This window comes from Egretta garzetta, unplaced genomic scaffold (genome assembly GCF_000687185.1).
Source record: "Egretta garzetta isolate BGI_Z169 unplaced genomic scaffold, ASM68718v1 scaffold602, whole genome shotgun sequence".
NCBI lineage: Eukaryota > Metazoa > Chordata > Aves > Pelecaniformes > Ardeidae > Egretta > Egretta garzetta.
This window is the reverse complement of record NW_009258893.1, coordinates 35155-53674: the sequence shown is the minus strand read 5'-3', so window position 1 is coordinate 53674 and position 18520 is coordinate 35155. Positions and strand designations below refer to the sequence as shown.

The following is an 18520-nucleotide window of genomic DNA, read 5'->3' as shown; positions in this document are numbered from 1 at the left end:
GCTGGCTGCCCGTGGTCCCGGATGCTTTGCCGTGGAGCTCGCCCCCTCTCCCAGCTCGCAGAGGTGCTTTCCAAAGAGCCGTGCAGCAGCCGTCCCGGGGCTGGGACCCCCGGCTGCCCCCTCGCTCACAGGGGACCTTCCCACCAGGCCAGGACCGGGGCTGGCCCCGCATCCTCCAGCACCCGCACCTCCGTCCGGGCAGGGAGCGGGGGGCACAGCTACAGGAGGAACCGGCGTCAGCGCCGATGACGCTCATTTTTCCATCTGCTGCCGTCGCTGCCCTCCGGGGCGTCCCTAACAAGGCAGCAAAAACTGCGGTTATTATGCCGGTTGCTAGGCAGCTTTTTAATATTTACCTCCACGCCTGACACGCGTCCGTGTGTTGCTTCGCCCCTTCTGCAGGCCAACTGCCGGGCTGCGGCAAACACAGCCCGAAAACAGCCGGGCACGGCCGGCCGCGGCGCACAGCCCTCGGAAGAGGAGAACAGAGCAAGCCATGTAAAGAGCCGTCCCCCAGAGTCGGGCTGGCCTGGACCAGCTGCCTGCTGGCCACCGAGCGAGGGGCTGCGCCGTGGCGGGTTCCTGCGCTGTCAATCTGCAAGGCTCCGCGTGGTTGCAGACCCCGAGCACTAAAGGGCTGGGAAGGGCAAGGACGCCCTTCCTCCTTGCAGTGGCTCTTTTTGGGCAGCAAGTGGAAAATTGGAGGCCCTGAATAGTGGGGATTTTGGGCAAAACGTGCCGTAAATGAAGCGAGGTACACTGTGCCCACGAGGGAGCTGGAAGATGGTGGTGGTGTGGCACTGTGGTGGCCTTCATGGCGGTGCCACCACTCTCCACCCAGGACAGGGTTTGTTTCCTCAGACCAACCCTGAGTGTTTTGGAGAGGATGGCTTGGCATTCTGCGTAGCCACCCATCAGCAGCCATGCATTCAACTGTTTTGGGCCCCTCGCTACAAGAAAGACGTTGCATTGCTGGAGCGTGTCCGGAGGAGAGCCACAAAGCTGGGGAGGGGTCTGGAGCCCCAGGCTGCTGGGGAGCGGCTGGGGGAGCTGGGGGGGTTCAGCCTGGAGCAGATTACCACAAGCACTGCTTTATGTTCTTTAGACATTGGAAGGGGCTGCCCAGGGAAGGGGTCGAGTCCCCAGCCCTGGGGGGATTTAACAGCCGGGCAGGGGCGGTGCTGAGGGCCAGGGTTTGGGGGTGGGATGGCAGGGGTAGGGGAGCGGTTGGGCTGGGGGAGCTTAGAGGGCTTTGCTAACCTAAACAATTCTATGATTCTATCCCCAGAGCTACTCTTCTTCCTCCATGAGCACTCATAGTTGCTGCTAGTTACTGCCACCCAGCTGACCCGGTAGAGAGAAGCAGGTTTCTTTGGGAGGTTTTCACTCATCTCTGCAGGTTGCAGTGGTGCTGCTGTGCTGGAACTTGGGAAGGAACTTTTCCCTGTATTGTAAGAAAAAGGCTTGGTCGGGGTTTGCAGAGGCGGGGAAGAGAGAAGGGCTCAGATAAATGTGTTTTTATTAAATGGACAGGGACTAGGGTGAGTAATACGAAGGTGTAGAACAGATACCTACTTGTTAGTCACGTAGAAGGAATTCAGGATGATTTCATGGAGAAGAAAGGAAAGGAAAAACTATTAAAGGGCAAATTCAGAAAAATACGGTGTCGCCTACAGATTAACTGATGGTGGTGGTGGAAATACATAAAGAGGTTGTTTAAACGCTTTTGTTCCCTGTCCTGATGTGGGAGTCTCTGTACATTCCTGTGTACGTCTCCACCCACACAAAAGTTCCCATCGGTTATGTAGTCAATCTGTACGTATGTACATATGTAGAAGCAGATATTATTTGCTTACGTTTCTGTAGTGTGACAACTGCAATTATTAGAGTAGCCAAACTTCCCGCTGAGGTGCGCAAGGTACCGTACCCGCTGGCGGGGAGAGCGCACTGTCGTCGCTGTAGCGCGCCTTTTGAATCCTGTGCAACTGTTGTCTTGCTGTTGAGAAATGCTTGCGCTACGAAAAGTTCTGGAAATGAGGAAATTTTCCATGGGGACGTAAGAAGTCACCCCGGGTATGGAATAGTAATACGGCTTCGGAGTTCATTCCGGCAGTGCGTGGTTTGCATACAGCAAGCGGCACGGTAAACATGAAGAAAAAACATAGACAAATGGGTAACTCGTGCTGTTCTCATTTAAATGTAAACTGTGAGCGTGTTGCTGTGATCGAGACGGCAAATACAGCTTTGTGCAGAGGCACATGCAGCAGGTATGGGGAGGTGGTGTTACATCTCTATAAAGTATTGATGAGACAGAACATTAATTTCTGGGCATTGAAGTCTGATACGGTGACAGCAGAATTAAAACGTGCTGTGCTCGGATTAATGTCACTGAAGCTGGGAAAACACACCGTGTCTTTGCAGCTTTTCCGAAAGGGTTGCATGGGGTGTGGAGACACCTCTCTGCGTGCTGCGTACAGGTTAATTATTCCTTTTTATCTCGATGTCTTTGCGTTTGCTGATTTAGTGTTAAATATTTTGTGTGGCAAACTAGTAAAAGCAGAAGCACAATTTTTGGACAAAAAAAAGAAATGTGGAAGAACCCTGCACAGTAAGTGTATAGATACTTCAGTGTGAGAGCAGGATTTGAGTTTGTTTTGATAGTTGATATAAAATTTGCTTTCAGTACATGTCAGAGAAAAAACAATGTTGTGAGAAGATCTGTGGGCATCACGCTGTTGAAATCCTACATATGTGCGTCGTAGAATTGCAGACAAGACAGAGGATCTAAAATGATAACTCTAATTTTCAATAATATTCTTAATTTTTAGCTGGATACCTGATTAATTCGGGTTGCTTATGCCTGCTTAACAGTAGTATGTGTAACAAAGGTGAAATTAATTAATTTGCTTTTTTTTTTTCCCCCCTCAGAAGCAGCCCCCCTCTGTGGATGCATCAAAACCACAAATTATGAAGCCATCTGAGGCAAAGGTACGAATTTCTGAGAAATGCATGCTTGCAGTTAGGCACAAACACATGAAGCAATGGAATTTCTTTTTTTAATACTTTGACACTGAGCGACTCGACTTTGCGTGTTTCTTCTCTGCAGCTTAGTTTCCTCTTCAAAAAATATGTAAAAAACGCTGCACAAAGTACTCGGAGGATTTTGTGACAGCAATACTAATTTTAATTTTAGCTCAGTCACACTTCGTGACATGTATCTAGCTCCCCCCAGTGTAATTGCAGGCTTATTTACCTAATGATAATTTTTCACATATTCAAAGAATTCGGGACAAGTCTCAGCTTTTAGCGTATGTATAATTGCATTTTATCGTTAATCTCGTATCTTTGTCTGTCTGCCAGCTTCCTTGCCTTTGTCCTTTACGCTTGTTCTGTCTTGTCTCGTGGCTAGAACTGCCTGGGTGCCGAAGCTGTGTCATCAATCATGTCCTTCACTTGTTAGAAGAGAGTCATAATCCTCGCTTACGCCTCTGTTGCCTAACAGAATTTACGCACATTATTCAAACAAGTGATTAATGATTCCCTCATTCCTTAGTTTTCCGTACTCGTAGCAGTGAAACCAACGCACCCCTGCACACCACGCGAGGCCCGCGGGGACCTGTGCGGCAGCAAAGCCCGGGGCCGGGCCCCGGCTCGGGGACGGGGCATGATCCCTGGCCAGGAGCTGCTGGGGTGCCGACTCCAGCGGAGCGTTGGTGCCCAGACCCAGCGCTGCTCCGAGGGGGAGGGCTGAGGCACTGACTCCCACGGAGAAAAGGTGACGTGCGGAAACAGCCTCCCCCGTCTGCCAGCCTGCACAGTCGGTATGGTGATTCAGCGCGGGGCAGCACGGGGGCCGTCCCACCAAAGCCGTGCGCACCTCCACGCGGCAGCTTGCCCCGTTCATATGCAGCAAAGTGTTACCTATACATGAAGTTGCCCAATGCCCCTATCCATAGGCAGAACCTGTCCCCGCTTCGTATTAACATTAGTTTCCAGAGGTCATTTCCATAAGTCCCTCCCGACTGCGCGTGCTCAGTGATTTGAGTCGGTGGTCTTCAGGGGTCGTTTGCTTCATCCACTCCTCTTCTTCACCTTGTCCTTTTGGTGACCTCCAGCTTCCACCCCCCTTATTCCCCTGTCAGAACAGCACAGCCGGTACCAACCGGCTCCCCAGCCTTGGCTATCCCCATACCAACGTTGGCTAGCCCCATTCCGACATTGGCCATCCTCAAAGTGCTGGACGCTTTGTTCTCCTACAGGCCTTCCAAGGCCCGTAACAAAGATGGGCCATTTCCTACTCATCTCTCCTCTTCCACACTCCCTACAGTGTTAGTTTCTTATCTGTAGTTTAATTCATATGATTAGTAAGTTAATCTAAAACACAATGCTAGCAATTTAAGATGGATCTCCAGTTGGCTTCACAAAGGTCCTCTTGTTAACCCTTCAGCCTCCCTTCACCACGTCAGCCTGCATCTCTGGGGAGAGCCTGGCTCCGTCTTGAAGTGAGCTGTTACATTCCCCTCGACCGTTTAAAACCCTTTTCCTCCGTGCACACGTGGTGGCAGTGAGCTGGACGACAATTAAGCCACTTCCATTTGTGCATGTTCATCGTTACTTGGAATGAAGGAGTCTGCAAGTCTCCAGCTTCACCTTCTGGCGTCTTTGTGAGCAAACTCACTGGGGTCGCGTTTGTTACTGGTGCTGTTCTCCATGCGGTGTGACCCAGCCAGCTGGCTGGAAGCAGTTACGGTCTCTCACTGCTGGAAATTTGAAATAGCTCTAGAAGAATGTGGTAAATGCGTGATCGGACCTTTAAAACCGGTGTTTGTAAGACAGAAAGAGAGCCGCAGAGGCCTACCCTGCTTCAGTGCTGTGAGACTGGCAGACACAGATCCCCTGGAAACAATGCCCTGCGTTTGCACGTGTAAGGCAATTAATGTTTTCTTTTAGGGTCTGCTGCATCATTAATGCCTTCCTCCTGCTGGACTAAGCAAATCATCCGCATGTTCACAGTAGACTTCTTTGAAAAGAAACAAGGTTGCTGAGTCACTTTTGGTTTTAGTCCTAAATTTCTTACAAATTAACAGCTCTTTCCTAACTGCCGGCCATAGCCACGTCTCATTTCTCTGTCGTAGGGTCTCCCTAGCATGCAGCTTCTCTCGAACGTGCTCTGGACCCCTCTCCAGCTTTCAGTTCTCTGAATCCCTTGTTGCAAATCGACCCTCAGCGTTGTGCCCCTGGGAGAAAGCTGCAAGTTACTGCGGCAGGGGAAGGAATGTGGAACTTCTTGTTGTGCGGCGGAGCCCCGAGGGTTGGGTGGAAAGGTTGGAGAGCAGGCAGCCCGTGGTGGCTTTTGCTGGGGGACCGGAGGAAGCAGGCTGCTGCCACCGCCGCCGCGAAAACGCGTCCTGGTCGGCTTCCCCCTTCTGCTCGTGTTTGTGCCACGGCGCTGGAAACTTGGGAACTAGTTAAAAAATACTATTTTTTTCTTTTCCAGGCTATTTTTCATTTTCCTGAGTCGGTTTAAAACGCGGCCTCTCAGATACTGGCACAGTGCGGGCGGGTGCAGGCAGTGGAGGGGGAGGTGGAACATCTTTTTCTCCTAGGATTTCAGTGTACGCAGTGAACCGATGCTATGGCTTCAGGCTGTGACTGCTCACAACTGACCCCGTTTGAAGGATAGCTGAATATTGCCTTTGAATGTATAGTCTCCTACCAAAATTGTTGGTTTGACTTGCCTCATAATATTTTCTTTTTTTTTAATTGGGCCTGAACTTTGTTATTGCTAAAAGCGTATCTGAATAGGTGTGTCTGTGTGTGAGCGTGTGTGTGTTTGTGATCATCTGTTTTAATGTGGCCTTAGCATCTTCGTGTATCTGTCTTGAATCAAAGCACCGCCCATCTGAGTCCATATATTCTTCATTATTGTCATAGATAAATTTATAGTATGAGTAGTTCTGCACTTTTAAAAAGAATACAAGAATAATGGATAATGCATACCCTACACAAAAAATACATTAAGTATTTAGTAAAGTAATATTTACAGTATGAAAAAAAAGGCATGCAGTTGCTAATAGCCGGTTTGGCAGGCTGAGAATTTTAATTTATGTTCTGTACAGCTGTTGTCAGGCGTTGACAGAAATGCAAATAAACAAATACAAGGATGTACAAGCATATAAAGTATGTCTGAACCTGAGAAGTACTGTGTTCTAATCAGGTCAGACGTCAAGAGAAGATCCAAAGGGGGGAATCTGAGAGGTTAAGTGATTTTTATTATTTTTATTTATAATTTTTTTCTCCACTTTGGAGTCTGGGAAGTTTTTGTCCTCCCTCTCTATCAATATTTTACTTCTTGTGACTTACCTGCCTGTGGTGTTGTGTCCTTTACTCTGCTCTACCGCTTCAAGACCTTTGCCAAGCGTTTGCCTGGTGTCTGTGTTCATAGGCATGTTCAGATTTCCCAGTCAAGTGTCTGTGGTTCGGTGTGTGGTTGTGAATACTTGCATAGCAAATGGTAAACAAATTCAGCAAATTTCTCTATGTGGTCACCCAGAAAACAAGCTGGATATATCTAAATGGTAATTAATGTTTGGCAGCTGAAATGAAAACATTACAAAGCAATGAAAAAATTTAAATTACTGCCTAATAGGTTTTTTGGGGGTTTTTTTGGTTGTTCACTGACTTTTAATGGGCTGCTGGGGGAAAAAGCTCTATTATTTGCCTCCTAGTAACTTCAGCTACGCTCATTGCATTAGAAGGGTGGAGGGGGCAAGGAATGCTGCTGTCTGTGGCCTCGTACTTCCCAAGCAGAGTCAAAGCTTCTCCGCTGCAGGTGGACGTTGTGCAAGGAGGTGTGATACTGGTGTCCCCCGCCGGCTCCAGGGGACGCGTGGGGCTGCCACCCTGGCAGGGGAAGGGGCCCAGGCTTCAGGGTCTGCATCTCCCCTGCCTGCTCTCTGCGTCAGGGCTGTTCTGGCAGACCAAATCACGCTGCCCTGGCGGGGTCTGGGTGCAACCCTGGCCACGTAGCAGCCAGAGCCTCCCAGGCTCATGCAGTTGGCAGCAGCCTTCTCCTCAGCATCTCTGCATGACTTCCCAGCAGCCACATTGGCTCTTCCTGTGTTAATCGTAGCACAGCTGAAGTACCAAGAGCAATCTTGGCCACCCAGATGATCGAAGCCCTGGGAAGCCTCTCTCAGCCACATGGGGATGGGCTGGGAGAGCTGGGTTTGTTCAGCCTGGAGCAAAGGAGGCTCAGGGGGATCTCATCACCATGTAGATGGGAAGATGGAGACTCCCTTGTCACAAGGGGTCCCATGGAGAGGACAAGGGGGCATGGACACAAGTCCCAGTTGGACACAAGAGGGAAATGTTTCCCCATGAGAACAGTCACCCATCGGAATGATCTCCCCAGGGGAGGGGTTGACTCCGCCACGCTGGACACTGTCAAGCCTCAGCTGGACAGGGCACTGGGGCATCTTGTCTGGGCTGGGCTCTTGCCCAGAAAGGTTGGGCCAGGTGATCCTCGAGGTCCCTTCCAACCTGGGATTCTAGGATTCTGTGAAGAAAAAATAGTGAGAAAAATACGGTGAGGAGGCTGGCATTTTCATTTTTCTTTCCTCTCATCAGGTGTAGCTATTCTTTTGTTTTCCAGTGTGTATTCCTACATGTTTCTACTAGTGGTCATTGATTGCTTACTGTGCTTACACTTGAGGTGCATCACAGGAATCGATTTTGTGGCATGGCTGCAGAAAATTTTCAGGTGTAAATCAAACTGTTCATTATATCTGTTCAATATCTTCTTTCCCTCTTTTCAGTCCTTCATATGAGGGGCGCGTGCGTGTGTGTGTGTGTTCGCACACGTTTGAGTGCTCCTAGGTCTCTGGAGGTCTGCGCCAGGACGTTGTAGCTGCAAGGCCAAAGCACTGTGTATGAGTTGCGCAGCATGTGTGCTCACGAGGGGAGGGGGCCCAGGCTTCAGGGTCTGCATCTCCCCTGCCTGCTCTCTGCGTCAGGGCTGTTCTGGCAGACCAAATCACGCTGCCCTGGCGGGGTCTGGGTGCAACCCTGGCCACGTAGCAGCCAGAGCCTCCCAGGCTCATGCAGTTGGCAGCAGCCTTCTCCTCAGCATCTCTGCATGACTTCCCAGCAGCCACATTGGCTCTTCCTGTGTTAATCGTAGCACAGCTGAAGTACCAAGAGCAATCTTGGCCACCCAGATGATCGAAGCCCTGGGAAGCCTCTCTCAGCCACATGGGGATGGGCTGGGAGAGCTGGGTTTGTTCAGCCTGGAGCAAAGGAGGCTCAGGGGGATCTCATCACCATGTAGATGGGAAGATGGAGACTCCCTTGTCACAAGGGGTCCCATGGAGAGGACAAGGGGGCATGGACACAAGTCCCAGTTGGACACAAGAGGGAAATGTTTCCCCATGAGAACAGTCACCCATCGGAATGATCTCCCCAGGGGAGGGGTTGACTCCGCCACGCTGGACACTGTCAAGCCTCAGCTGGACAGGGCACTGGGGCATCTTGTCTGGGCTGGGCTCTTGCCCAGAAAGGTTGGGCCAGGTGATCCTCGAGGTCCCTTCCAACCTGGGATTCTAGGATTCTGTGAAGAAAAAATAGTGAGAAAAATACGGTGAGGAGGCTGGCATTTTCATTTTTCTTTCCTCTCATCAGGTGTAGCTATTCTTTTGTTTTCCAGTGTGTATTCCTACATGTTTCTACTAGTGGTCATTGATTGCTTACTGTGCTTACACTTGAGGTGCATCACAGGAATCGATTTTGTGGCATGGCTGCAGAAAATTTTCAGGTGTAAATCAAACTGTTCATTATATCTGTTCAATATCTTCTTTCCCTCTTTTCAGTCCTTCATATGAGGGGCGCGTGCGTGTGTGTGTGTGTTCGCACACGTTTGAGTGCTCCTAGGTCTCTGGAGGTCTGCGCCAGGACGTTGTAGCTGCAAGGCCAAAGCACTGTGTATGAGTTGCGCAGCATGTGTGCTCACGAGGGTGAACCGGTCTGATATTCTTTATGTAAGCAGACCCCTTAGAAATAACAAAGGATATTAATCTCTCTGAATGTATGTTGCTTATGTTTCAGTCTGCACCAACAGCCAAAACAGAATCTGGAAAAAACGCGCAGTCAACCAAGGTAAATACTTACCTTTCACCTTTGGTGGGTTGTTGTACTTTGGATTTTGACTAACTTTGAAAAAAGAGGCTAAACTCTTGGCTACGACACGTGAGACTGCCGTGTGATGAGTCACGTACCTGTGTGCAGAAGAGCTGGGAGTGGACACGTGCGGTGTTTGGGGGAAGAGTCAGCACGCTTTGCTGCTTCACAGCAGCCGAAGGGGTGTTCTGTTAACCGCCTTTAAATCTGTCTGGCGCTTGTTTGAACCAGTGTAAATCATGATCCATAGCACTGAATGGTGGTAAAGGTAAATGATCTCAATGTTTTATTTTATGACAGCCAACAGACTCCCAAAATAAACAGCCGTCTGAAAAGAAGCAAAAGGAACCCAATGGTGTAAGTTGTATGACTTCTCTCTCTCTTTTTAAAAAAACGAGGGCTTCTAGTGGTATTTGTGTTCTCTCTCTCAATCTGGGGGAAAAAAAAACCCAACTAAAAAACCCAAAGCAAACAAAGCCAGCCATAAATATTTCCCTGTCTAATGATAATGGTTTATCTTTACACAGGCAAAAAGCCAAACCTCACCTTCTGCAACAGCAACTTCTAAACCAAATAATACAGGAAAAGTAACTGCAGCTCAAGGTGACCAGCCTCCACAGGCGACCTCCATAGAGACAGCAAAGGTATAGTAGAATCCAATTGTTATTATTTATCTTATTGTAGGGGTCAGAAATCCATGTCAAGATGGATTCTCATGCTGACTGTTGTAAAGTGAGACTGGGCCCCCAAAAATTTCAATGTAGAAAAGCTCAAAAGCTGTCTTGTGTTTAAAGGTGTGTATGACAGGCCTCCTTGTGCTGCTTTAAAATCTGGGATTTAGCAACTTCACATTTTACCCGCTGATTAACTTAAACAACGTCCTAAATATACCACTTCCAGCTAGCCCATGACAGCATTAATGGGTAAGCATCAGCTGCAGGTAGAGCTGCCCAGCCCGATGGCATTGGTTGGTTGTGCTGGTGGCTTGGCGATCCTGATGTGCATCCACCTTTCCTTGTCCTCGTCATACATCTGTTTCCAGTGTCCGAGGCAGCCTGGCTGTTAGCCAGGCGAGCGACATTGAGATTAGCAGAATTGTCGGCCTGTTCCCGGGTGTTACGTGTTCGGGGCTCCTCTGTCATTCACGCAAGCTTTTTGCAAGTTCCTTGCACCTGCGTGGGTGTAACTGGTTCTTTCTCAGTCTCTTCCCTTGCCCGTTCACTGCTGAAGGTGGACAGAAGGGACCGTCTCATCTGTCGAAGTGTAGATGAAAGGGACAACAGATCTGCATGTGTCGTGGTTTAACCCCGGCCGGCAGCTCAGCCCCCGCAGCCACTCGCTCGCTGCCCCCCATTGGGATGGGGGAGAGAATCGGAAGGGTAAAAGTGGGAAAGCTCCTGGGCTGAGATAAAGGCAGGTTAACAGGAGAAGCAAAAGCCGTGCGTGCAAGCAGAGCAACCCAAGGGATTCCTTCCCTGCTTCCCATGGCAGGGGGTGCTCAGCCCCCCCAGGACAGCCGGGCTCCATCCCCCGTAACGGTGACTGGGGCAGGCAAAGGCCATCGCTCCCAACGCCCCCCCTTCCTTCTTCCCCCGGTTTCTATACTGCACGTGACGCCATACGGTGTGGGTACCCCTGGGGTCGGTTGGGGTCAGCAGGAACGAACCCATGGCGGGGTGCTCAGCGCTGTTCCCAGCACACCCCCAAACACAGCCCCGCGCCCGCTGCTGCCACGCACGCCCGCGCTGCCCCGGCCACACCAGCACATCACGCCTGAGCGGAACACCTCTGTTTTACTTTGTTTTGTCTCTAGAACTTTTAACAAAGAGCTGTATAATAAAGCCATCTCTTAATTTTTCTCTCACTTCTGCAGCCTGAGTCTGAGAAGATGGCCGCAGCGGGTGCAGGCGCGGCGGGTGCAAGTGTGGTTGCTGCAGCTGATAAGTCCAGTACCGAGGTTGGTAAACACAGTCCCAGGCAAATGCTTCCCTTGTAAAAACGTCTCTGAGAGTGTTTCTCTCTCGGAAATGCTTCAGTTTCAGAAAAAACAAATGGGTAACTGTATTGGGATGTAGTAGTTAACGTATGGTGGTGAAGGACTGTCTGAAAGAATGGGTAATACACTAGTGCTGTGTCAGTTGTGTTTTCTCGAATAGGACTTAACTTAAAATCACTTTTACCACGAGTAGCATAGAACTGAGTACTCTTTGTCTTCGGTTACGTTTGTATACATACACATGTATGTCAGCTGGTATATAAATGCAAACGATCTTGTAACTGACCGTGGGGAACCAGTTTAAGAACAGTTCTCACTGAAAAATTAAGCAAGTGCAGGACCTACTGAAAGAAAGCTTTTGGTTTGGTTTCCAGGAGTTTTCTACAGATTAACCAGATGACTCAGATTTATTTTTTTTTCCTGCGTACATGGTGATAACTTCTGTAATGATCTGCTTATTTTTTAGCCTGGTATGGATGAGTCGGCACTAGATAGCCTCATAGATACCCTAGGTGGTCCTGAAGATGATGTGCCTACTAGTCCTGTTTACACTGGTCCAGAGGTTACGGTAATTTACGTTTACTATTTTTATTTTTTAGAACATTCATCTCTAAAATGTGTCTGTAGTTGCTCACTACTGCATTGATCCAGTATTTGTCGCTTTGATCTGCTAAGAGGTAAAACAGAGTTTGCACAGTTGCATTTTAGTGGTGTTTTCAGCAGTACAGAAATTCGACACAGGTATGAGGGCCACAAAAATGCTCCGAGGGCTGGAGCCCCTCTGCTATGAGGACAGGCTGAGGGAGTTGGGGTTGTTCAGCCTGGAGAGGAGAAGGCTGCGGGCAGAGCTGAGTGCGGCCTTTCAGTACCTAAAGGGGGCCTATAGGAAAGAGGGGGAAAATCTCTTTAGCAGGGCCAGCTGGGACAGGACAAGGGGGGATGGCTTTAAACTGAAGCAGGGCAGGTTTAGACTGGATCTAAGGAAGAAATTCTTTCCAGTGAGGGTGGTGAAACCCTGGCAGGGGTTGCCCTGAGAGGGGGTGGAGGCCCCATCCCTGGGAACATTCCAGGCCAGGTTGGATGGGGCTGTGAGCAACCTGATGTGGTTCAAGGTGTCCCTGCTCCTGCAGGGGGCTTGGGCTGGGTGACCTCTGGGGGTCCCTTCCAACCCAAAACATTCTGTGATTCTATGATTCTATCTAAGTATCGCAGTAGAAAACAGCAAAATGTCAACAAAGCAAGTTTGTTGCTTTTTGAAGTGAATTACAGGCATGGGCTCCAGTGGATTTGCAAAAGGCAGTGATGGAGGTGTAAGAGAGCGTAAACGAGCCTGGAGATTTCATTTCTACTTGAGAAAGAGTAAAACATTGAGAATTTGGGGAAGAATGCATGCCTTTTCTGAGCTAGAATGGGAGAGTAACATACAAGGATTAAGATTATGAGCTCAGTGGCTCAGTGCAGTACTCAGCCATGATGAAAATTCTGGAACTTAGAAATCTAAATTAAAATTCTATGGTCTGAGACACTGAAGTGGCATGTGTCAGTGCAAAAGGACCCTGGCAGTGGCAATGCAGAGTTTTGCTGGATGACGCGCACTGTCGAAGCTAGTCGAGATGCATATGCGTGACTCGAGATTCTGAAAGACACCACACAGTCACGGTCCAGGACGGGCCCTCTGACCCAGCCAGCCCTCGCGTTTTTCTTCCAGAAGTATCACTGCAGATAGCTTTACGTTAGAAATTTATTTCAACAAACAAGAGTACAAAACCACTAATGTGTGTGTCCTTTTCGTAGGAAGCCATATCTTCAAGGTACTTGGAAGAAATGGGTAAACGGGAAGGTAGTCTCCCTCCAGAGTATGTTAAATTGCTGAAGGTCAGTGAGTTTAAAATATTCTTGATGTGTGTTTTCTTTCATATTGTATGTTTTTGTTTTGCATTTACTACAAAATTGACTCTTGTTTTAGGGCAAAGGGGATGGCAAAGATGGAGTCCCACCAAAAATAGATGAAAGAGATGAAGTAAGACTTTTTTTGGTTTTCTTTTTTATTGGAAGGTGAAAATAACCCAGTTATCACTAGATTCCTAGGAAAATTTAAGTGTTGCCTGTCTTCCAAAAATCCCAGGAAGTGGGAGAGGGCTGTGGGGTGCCAGATAACATGGATAAAACTAAGCAGAATTTGGCACAGATTTTTTGAATAAAGAAGTAGGGATTTTCAGGACACTGACTGAAGCTGAAACAAGTCCAATGCTCATAGAGATACTGGGCATAATAATAACCAAGGGAAGAAGTACTAGCTGTGCATGCAGGAATCTCTTTGTAATGTCTTTAGCAAGGATTACTTGAATTCCTATACTTAGCAAGAGAATTCTGTAAGACAGCTTAATTTTGTTTGTAAGTTTAACAAATAAAAGCTTATCTAAAAAAATTAACCAACCAGTGAGGGGAAGTATCTTTGTTTCTTCTGTGGCAGCAACATGTTCTTATGAGGTCACTGTGTGAGTAAGCATGGAGCACACTCAGAGTTTAAACTGTTCGACAGCATTGATATTTGAACTTTAATAATCATAACCTAGTTTGCAATTTCTTGCTCAGAAACCAATGACAGAGGATGAGCTTGCAGAGGCCCTGTCATCTGACTTCACCTGTAGTACTGCTTCTGCTGAAGAAAAGAAGACTCTGACAGAGGTATTGATATTTCTCTTGCCATTGCGTGCCTTTATTGCAATGAAACATTGCCATTATTATGTTAAATATTTTGCTTTAAAATGATATTGACATTTTCCCCTTCTTTTTATTTTTGCATATTTGCCTGTAATTCCATATCTCTCATTTTGTGTTTACATAGAAGAAACCAAGCAAGGAAGAGGAAGTCGTGCAAGCACAAGCAGCTAGTTCGGTCAAGACCTCAGTTCCTCCTACGGAGAAGAAAAAGTCGAAAGAGGTATACGCAGTCACTCTTCGGCTGGTTAACTTCTCATTAACATTTCCAGGCACTTGTCATATTCTGTGTGCCTGATTCTGTAAAGATGCTCATCATCCTTCAGTTGTAAATCCTGTTTATCACAGAAAGTGTAGGGGTAATAGGAATCGCCATTGCTCAGCCTCTTAGCTGTACCCTAAAATCCAGCCTTACTGGGTCAGGTGATCGTGGCTTCTGGATAATTCTGCAGAATAACTGTAGTTCTTCTGACTAGAGGCAACAGCCTAGAAAAATGGTTGTGTTTCGTCAGCTATGTGAGGTGTGTTTAAAACTTGGATGCGATGTAGTTTTCTCATGTTTTGCAAACCTTTCTTTTTTCCTCTGTAGAGAGCAAGAGTGACCTTACGCTTTCTGGGTTTGCCATTTCAAAGCATACGGCGATTGTGTTACATGATACTGTGCTGCCTTTTTTTTGCTTCTGTTTTTTTTGCTTTTTTTCCCCCTCCTTAAGAGGAGGTAGGCCTTGATTAGACTGTGCTAATCTTACCACCTAATTTGCTATATCCTGTAATGTGATGTTAAGGAAATCAGGTAAAGCCAAACAGAAATGACCATCTGGTGCTAGCTGTTTACTTCATATACAGCATAAAAGATGTGCAAGGTAAAACCTGTGTCAATTTAAAGACATAATAAAATTACTTGCGTATTTTCTTAATACAGGAAATTAAAGATGATGCAGTGGAAGCTCTTCTTGATACTCTCGGTGGACCTGAACCCGAACCTGAAGATCTCAGCCCGGTTGTAGAGGTGTCAGAGGTACAGTCTTACTGCTTTTTACAGCAGCTTTCAGACTCTCCCGTGGAATCCCGAGTCCTCCTTGTTAGGTGCTGTACAAATGTGTAAAATAGTTACAAAGCGACTTCCATTTCAAAAGCCTACAGAATGTCTGGGTGTTATGTGATTAAGAAAATTAAGAGAAGAAGAAATCCCAAGTGGATACAGCTAGAATAGAATATACCAAGGTGGTCTAGGAAACTAACTGTTTCAATTGGCTACACAAGCATACATACACCTTGCCCTGTGTTAGCTACAGTTGCTCTCTTTTTCTCCCCAAGCACTGGGTACAGCGTAGAGCAAGCCTTTGTTTTGCATGTATTTGCTGTTTGATTTTTAATTAACTCGTGGGGGTTTTGGTGCACATGATCCTTTTTCTATTGGACCTCATTGGACCCCATTTTTTTCCTAATTTGGGTCTTGCCTTTCACTGTGCCTTGTAAGACTTCAGTTTTTCTTCAAGTTAGATTTTAACAGTGAGCCCTATGTTAACTTTTGCCTTTTTAGTTTAATTTTGCAAACTCTGCCTATAACCGTACTAGTACCAGTTATTTTCCCCCGTCTTCACTTACAGCCCAGAGCAAACAAATGACAGAGAAATAGTAGAAAATCATTTGTTGCTGAGAGAAGATGCCGGAGCTCAATTCTGACAAAGAAAGAGCATGTTGTATTGCAGATTCAGTCAGTCTGGGCCTTCAAATAACTCGGTGGATGCATTGCTTTGTGAAGGAGGTCCAGAGAATTAAAAGCTGTGTTTCTGCAGGAGTGATGGAAAAAGATACAGAATGACACCTTGTATAATCAGAGTGATAAAATCCAAGGAAACCTGAGGATTTTGTACGCCCCAAAAGTTCTAAAAGTCCCTGCCACAAGGTTACAGCTCTGAATAGTGTCTGAAGTTTTTTGGAATTTAAAATAATACAGCTGTATTCGCATATGACATCGATTCTTAAGCCGTGATGATTTTACCACAGAAGTTTGATAGGACTAAATTGAGGATTTTAAGTATCTTGGTATATGGAATAATTTTATCTGATGCTAGTACTTCTTCAAACAGTAGGCTGAAGTTGAGTGTACTTTAAGGTTTCTTCCTAATTTCTCTAAGTGATTTATTTTGTTCTTTTTAAGGCAAAAGCTAAAGAGAAAAAAGAAGAAAAAGCTGGAGAACGTGATGATACGATACCTCCAGAGTACAGGCTAACACCGGAGCTGGTAAGCTTTTTCCATCTCCATTGCTTTGTAAATAGGGCACCTGATGCTTTCTGTGGTCACAGTGAGGGAAAGAATGTGTGGAAAACAAGCAATACTAGTGTTTAATCAGTGGCTTTCTCCTGTTGGTCACTGCTGTATCTCTCGTTTCCTTCCCTTCCTTTGTGGGCGTGACTGGGATTTTTGGGCAATCTGAGCAAAGATCTGATCCTCCCAGGTCACACATTCCTTCTCCAGGAGGGGTGTTCCTTGTTTCCAGTGTGGGACATCAGCCTTGTAAAATCCACCCCTTCACAGAGTATTGCTTTGTAATGTAACCTTGAAGCACAGTTGTAAACCAGTATGGAAATTACACTCATTTTTTCGGACTGTCACTTCAGGTGATGGAGATTTGTTCAAGGTTAAGCAAAACACCAGTAGAACTGAGGTGTGTTTTCTATTAAGTTCAGAACTGGAAGTTTTTGCAAGTTATTAGTAGTGCTGATGTTAACGAGGTTGCTATATGTATGGCTGGCCTTGCTGGAGCTGAATGTTTACATTCTGTTTTGAAAGGAGCAGTTTTACCCCTCCTTTAGAGATTTCAAGACTGCCTGACTACAGACCTGGGATTTAACCCCTTAATTGTTCGAGTGCCAGAGTTTGTTTTTTGCACTCAAAGCTTGTTTTGCTGCTTAATTCCCGCTGCATATTGATACTGGTAGGAATGAACACTTTTTGGTCTTTTGGCCCATTTGTATTGTGCTGACATCACATTTGCTTTTTTTTATCCACTTACCTGGCCATGTACGAATTCCCCGTGTTTAGGGGAATTCCTGTTACCGTGTCACTGATTTCATCTTGTGTCTATCATTTATTTTGTATTGTTTTGCTGGTGATTACGGAGTACGGCCCTTCAGATAACAATGGAAAAATGTCAGTAACATTTACTTTTACTTTTAGGATAAAGATGGAAAACCAATATTGCCAAAGCCTGAAGAAAAACCTAAGGTTAGTAAACTGACACTGTTGTAGAAGTGTGACTACAGACCCTGTTTTCTCCCTCCCTGTCATCGCTTCTCTCTCTGCCATCAAGTAAGTCTCTCGGTCTGCTTGTGTGTTTACTTCCTTGCACGAAACCTGCTGATCTGAAGTGTCAAGTGAAGGTTGATTTTATTGAAATTCACTGTCTGTGAATGAAGAGCTCGTGGTAAGAAAAAGGTTTAGAGATTACACAGATAGGGGAGAGTTACCGAAATAACTGCTGACACAAAGAAAAGCTGTGTGGGGAGTTACTGTAAGGTATGCTCTGGAAGTCTGCTGGACCTGTTGAAGGACAGAGAGAGGCAAGGAAGGAAAATGTTTTGTTTTCCTGACAGTTTCCTCTCATCAGTCGTCAGATACAAGGGAACACAACTGGAAAGAAGGAAAAAGCTGCCGTGGACTTTCTCCTAATCGCAAAGAAAAACTTGGACTTTGAAGAGAGTGTCTGTCATGGCCTAGAAAGTACAAGATAGGTTGAAAAGATTGAAAGAGAAAGTTACAAAGGCTAATTGAAAATGCACAGGAAGAAAGCAAAAATTAGGAAAAGTAAAGGACCTGTGCACTGCGGAAACCAAGGGCTTCACTTTGGAAATACTGTGAGTTGAGGAGTGCTGCCAAAATTGGGAAAGTACAGGTAACCCCCGTTCTTCTGAAACGAGTGTGAAGGTCAGGACCAATCTGAGCGAGAATGACTCTCTGCCTTTTTAGCAGAAAAGTGAAGTCATTTGTATTATTCAAGCCTGAAATATGGAAGAATGCAAAGGCAGTGATGAAAAGACTTTATGTCTCTATAAATTTTCGTGTCAGTCTTAGACATGCAGTTGTCCTGAGTGGGTAATGTGTGAGTGCTGCAGAGAAGGCATGCCTGCCGAGCATGTCATAAGGAACAAAGGAGCTGTGCTCTGAGGGAGCCAGGCACGAACGTTGGGAGACAAGCCTTCCTGCTTCACAGGGAGCACAAAAGAGATGGCAAGTTCCAGCGGAAGAATGTGGCGTGAGTTAAGGGGGGTTGGTTCATAGTTCGACTAAAGTCTAGTACAAGACCAAAGACGACAGAATCGTGAGGTCTTATGCCAGAAGAATTAAGTGGTTAGTAGCAGAATAAGTGTTCCTATGCTTTTCCACCCCTATCAGTCTCAGACAGAAATATAGTTGAGTAGTTGTTCTGTCAGCGAATCCCAGGGGTACTGAAGTAATGTTGTAATATTTTTCTCAGCAGTACCCCACTATTTATAATTTGAAGAAGGCAATTTTGATCAAGATGTGTTTGCCAATATTCGTGCGGTATCATTGGTAACTTAGATCTGTGAAGCCAAAACCAGCAAAACAAAAAAGCTAGAAATAGCTTTTAGAATATTTTTTAG

At 46.6% G+C, this 18520-nt stretch overlaps 1 protein-coding gene across 1 annotated transcript in view; it reads left to right on the top strand.

Annotated features, from left to right (window-relative positions):
- CAST (calpastatin) overlaps positions 1 to 18520 on the top strand; it is a 70442-nt gene that overhangs the window by 36115 nt on the left and 15807 nt on the right. Inside the window, exons 4-16 of the mRNA XM_035889759.1 lie at positions 2929 to 2988; positions 9103 to 9153; positions 9475 to 9531; positions 9702 to 9818; positions 11048 to 11131; positions 11637 to 11738; positions 12965 to 13045; positions 13137 to 13190; positions 13766 to 13858; positions 14019 to 14114; positions 14814 to 14909; positions 16056 to 16139; positions 17076 to 17123. Coding sequence (XP_035745652.1) covers positions 2929 to 2988; positions 9103 to 9153; positions 9475 to 9531; positions 9702 to 9818; positions 11048 to 11131; positions 11637 to 11738; positions 12965 to 13045; positions 13137 to 13190; positions 13766 to 13858; positions 14019 to 14114; positions 14814 to 14909; positions 16056 to 16139; positions 17076 to 17123 — 1023 coding nt within the window. The remainder of the gene's footprint in view (positions 1 to 2928; positions 2989 to 9102; positions 9154 to 9474; positions 9532 to 9701; positions 9819 to 11047; positions 11132 to 11636; positions 11739 to 12964; positions 13046 to 13136; positions 13191 to 13765; positions 13859 to 14018; positions 14115 to 14813; positions 14910 to 16055; positions 16140 to 17075; positions 17124 to 18520) is intronic.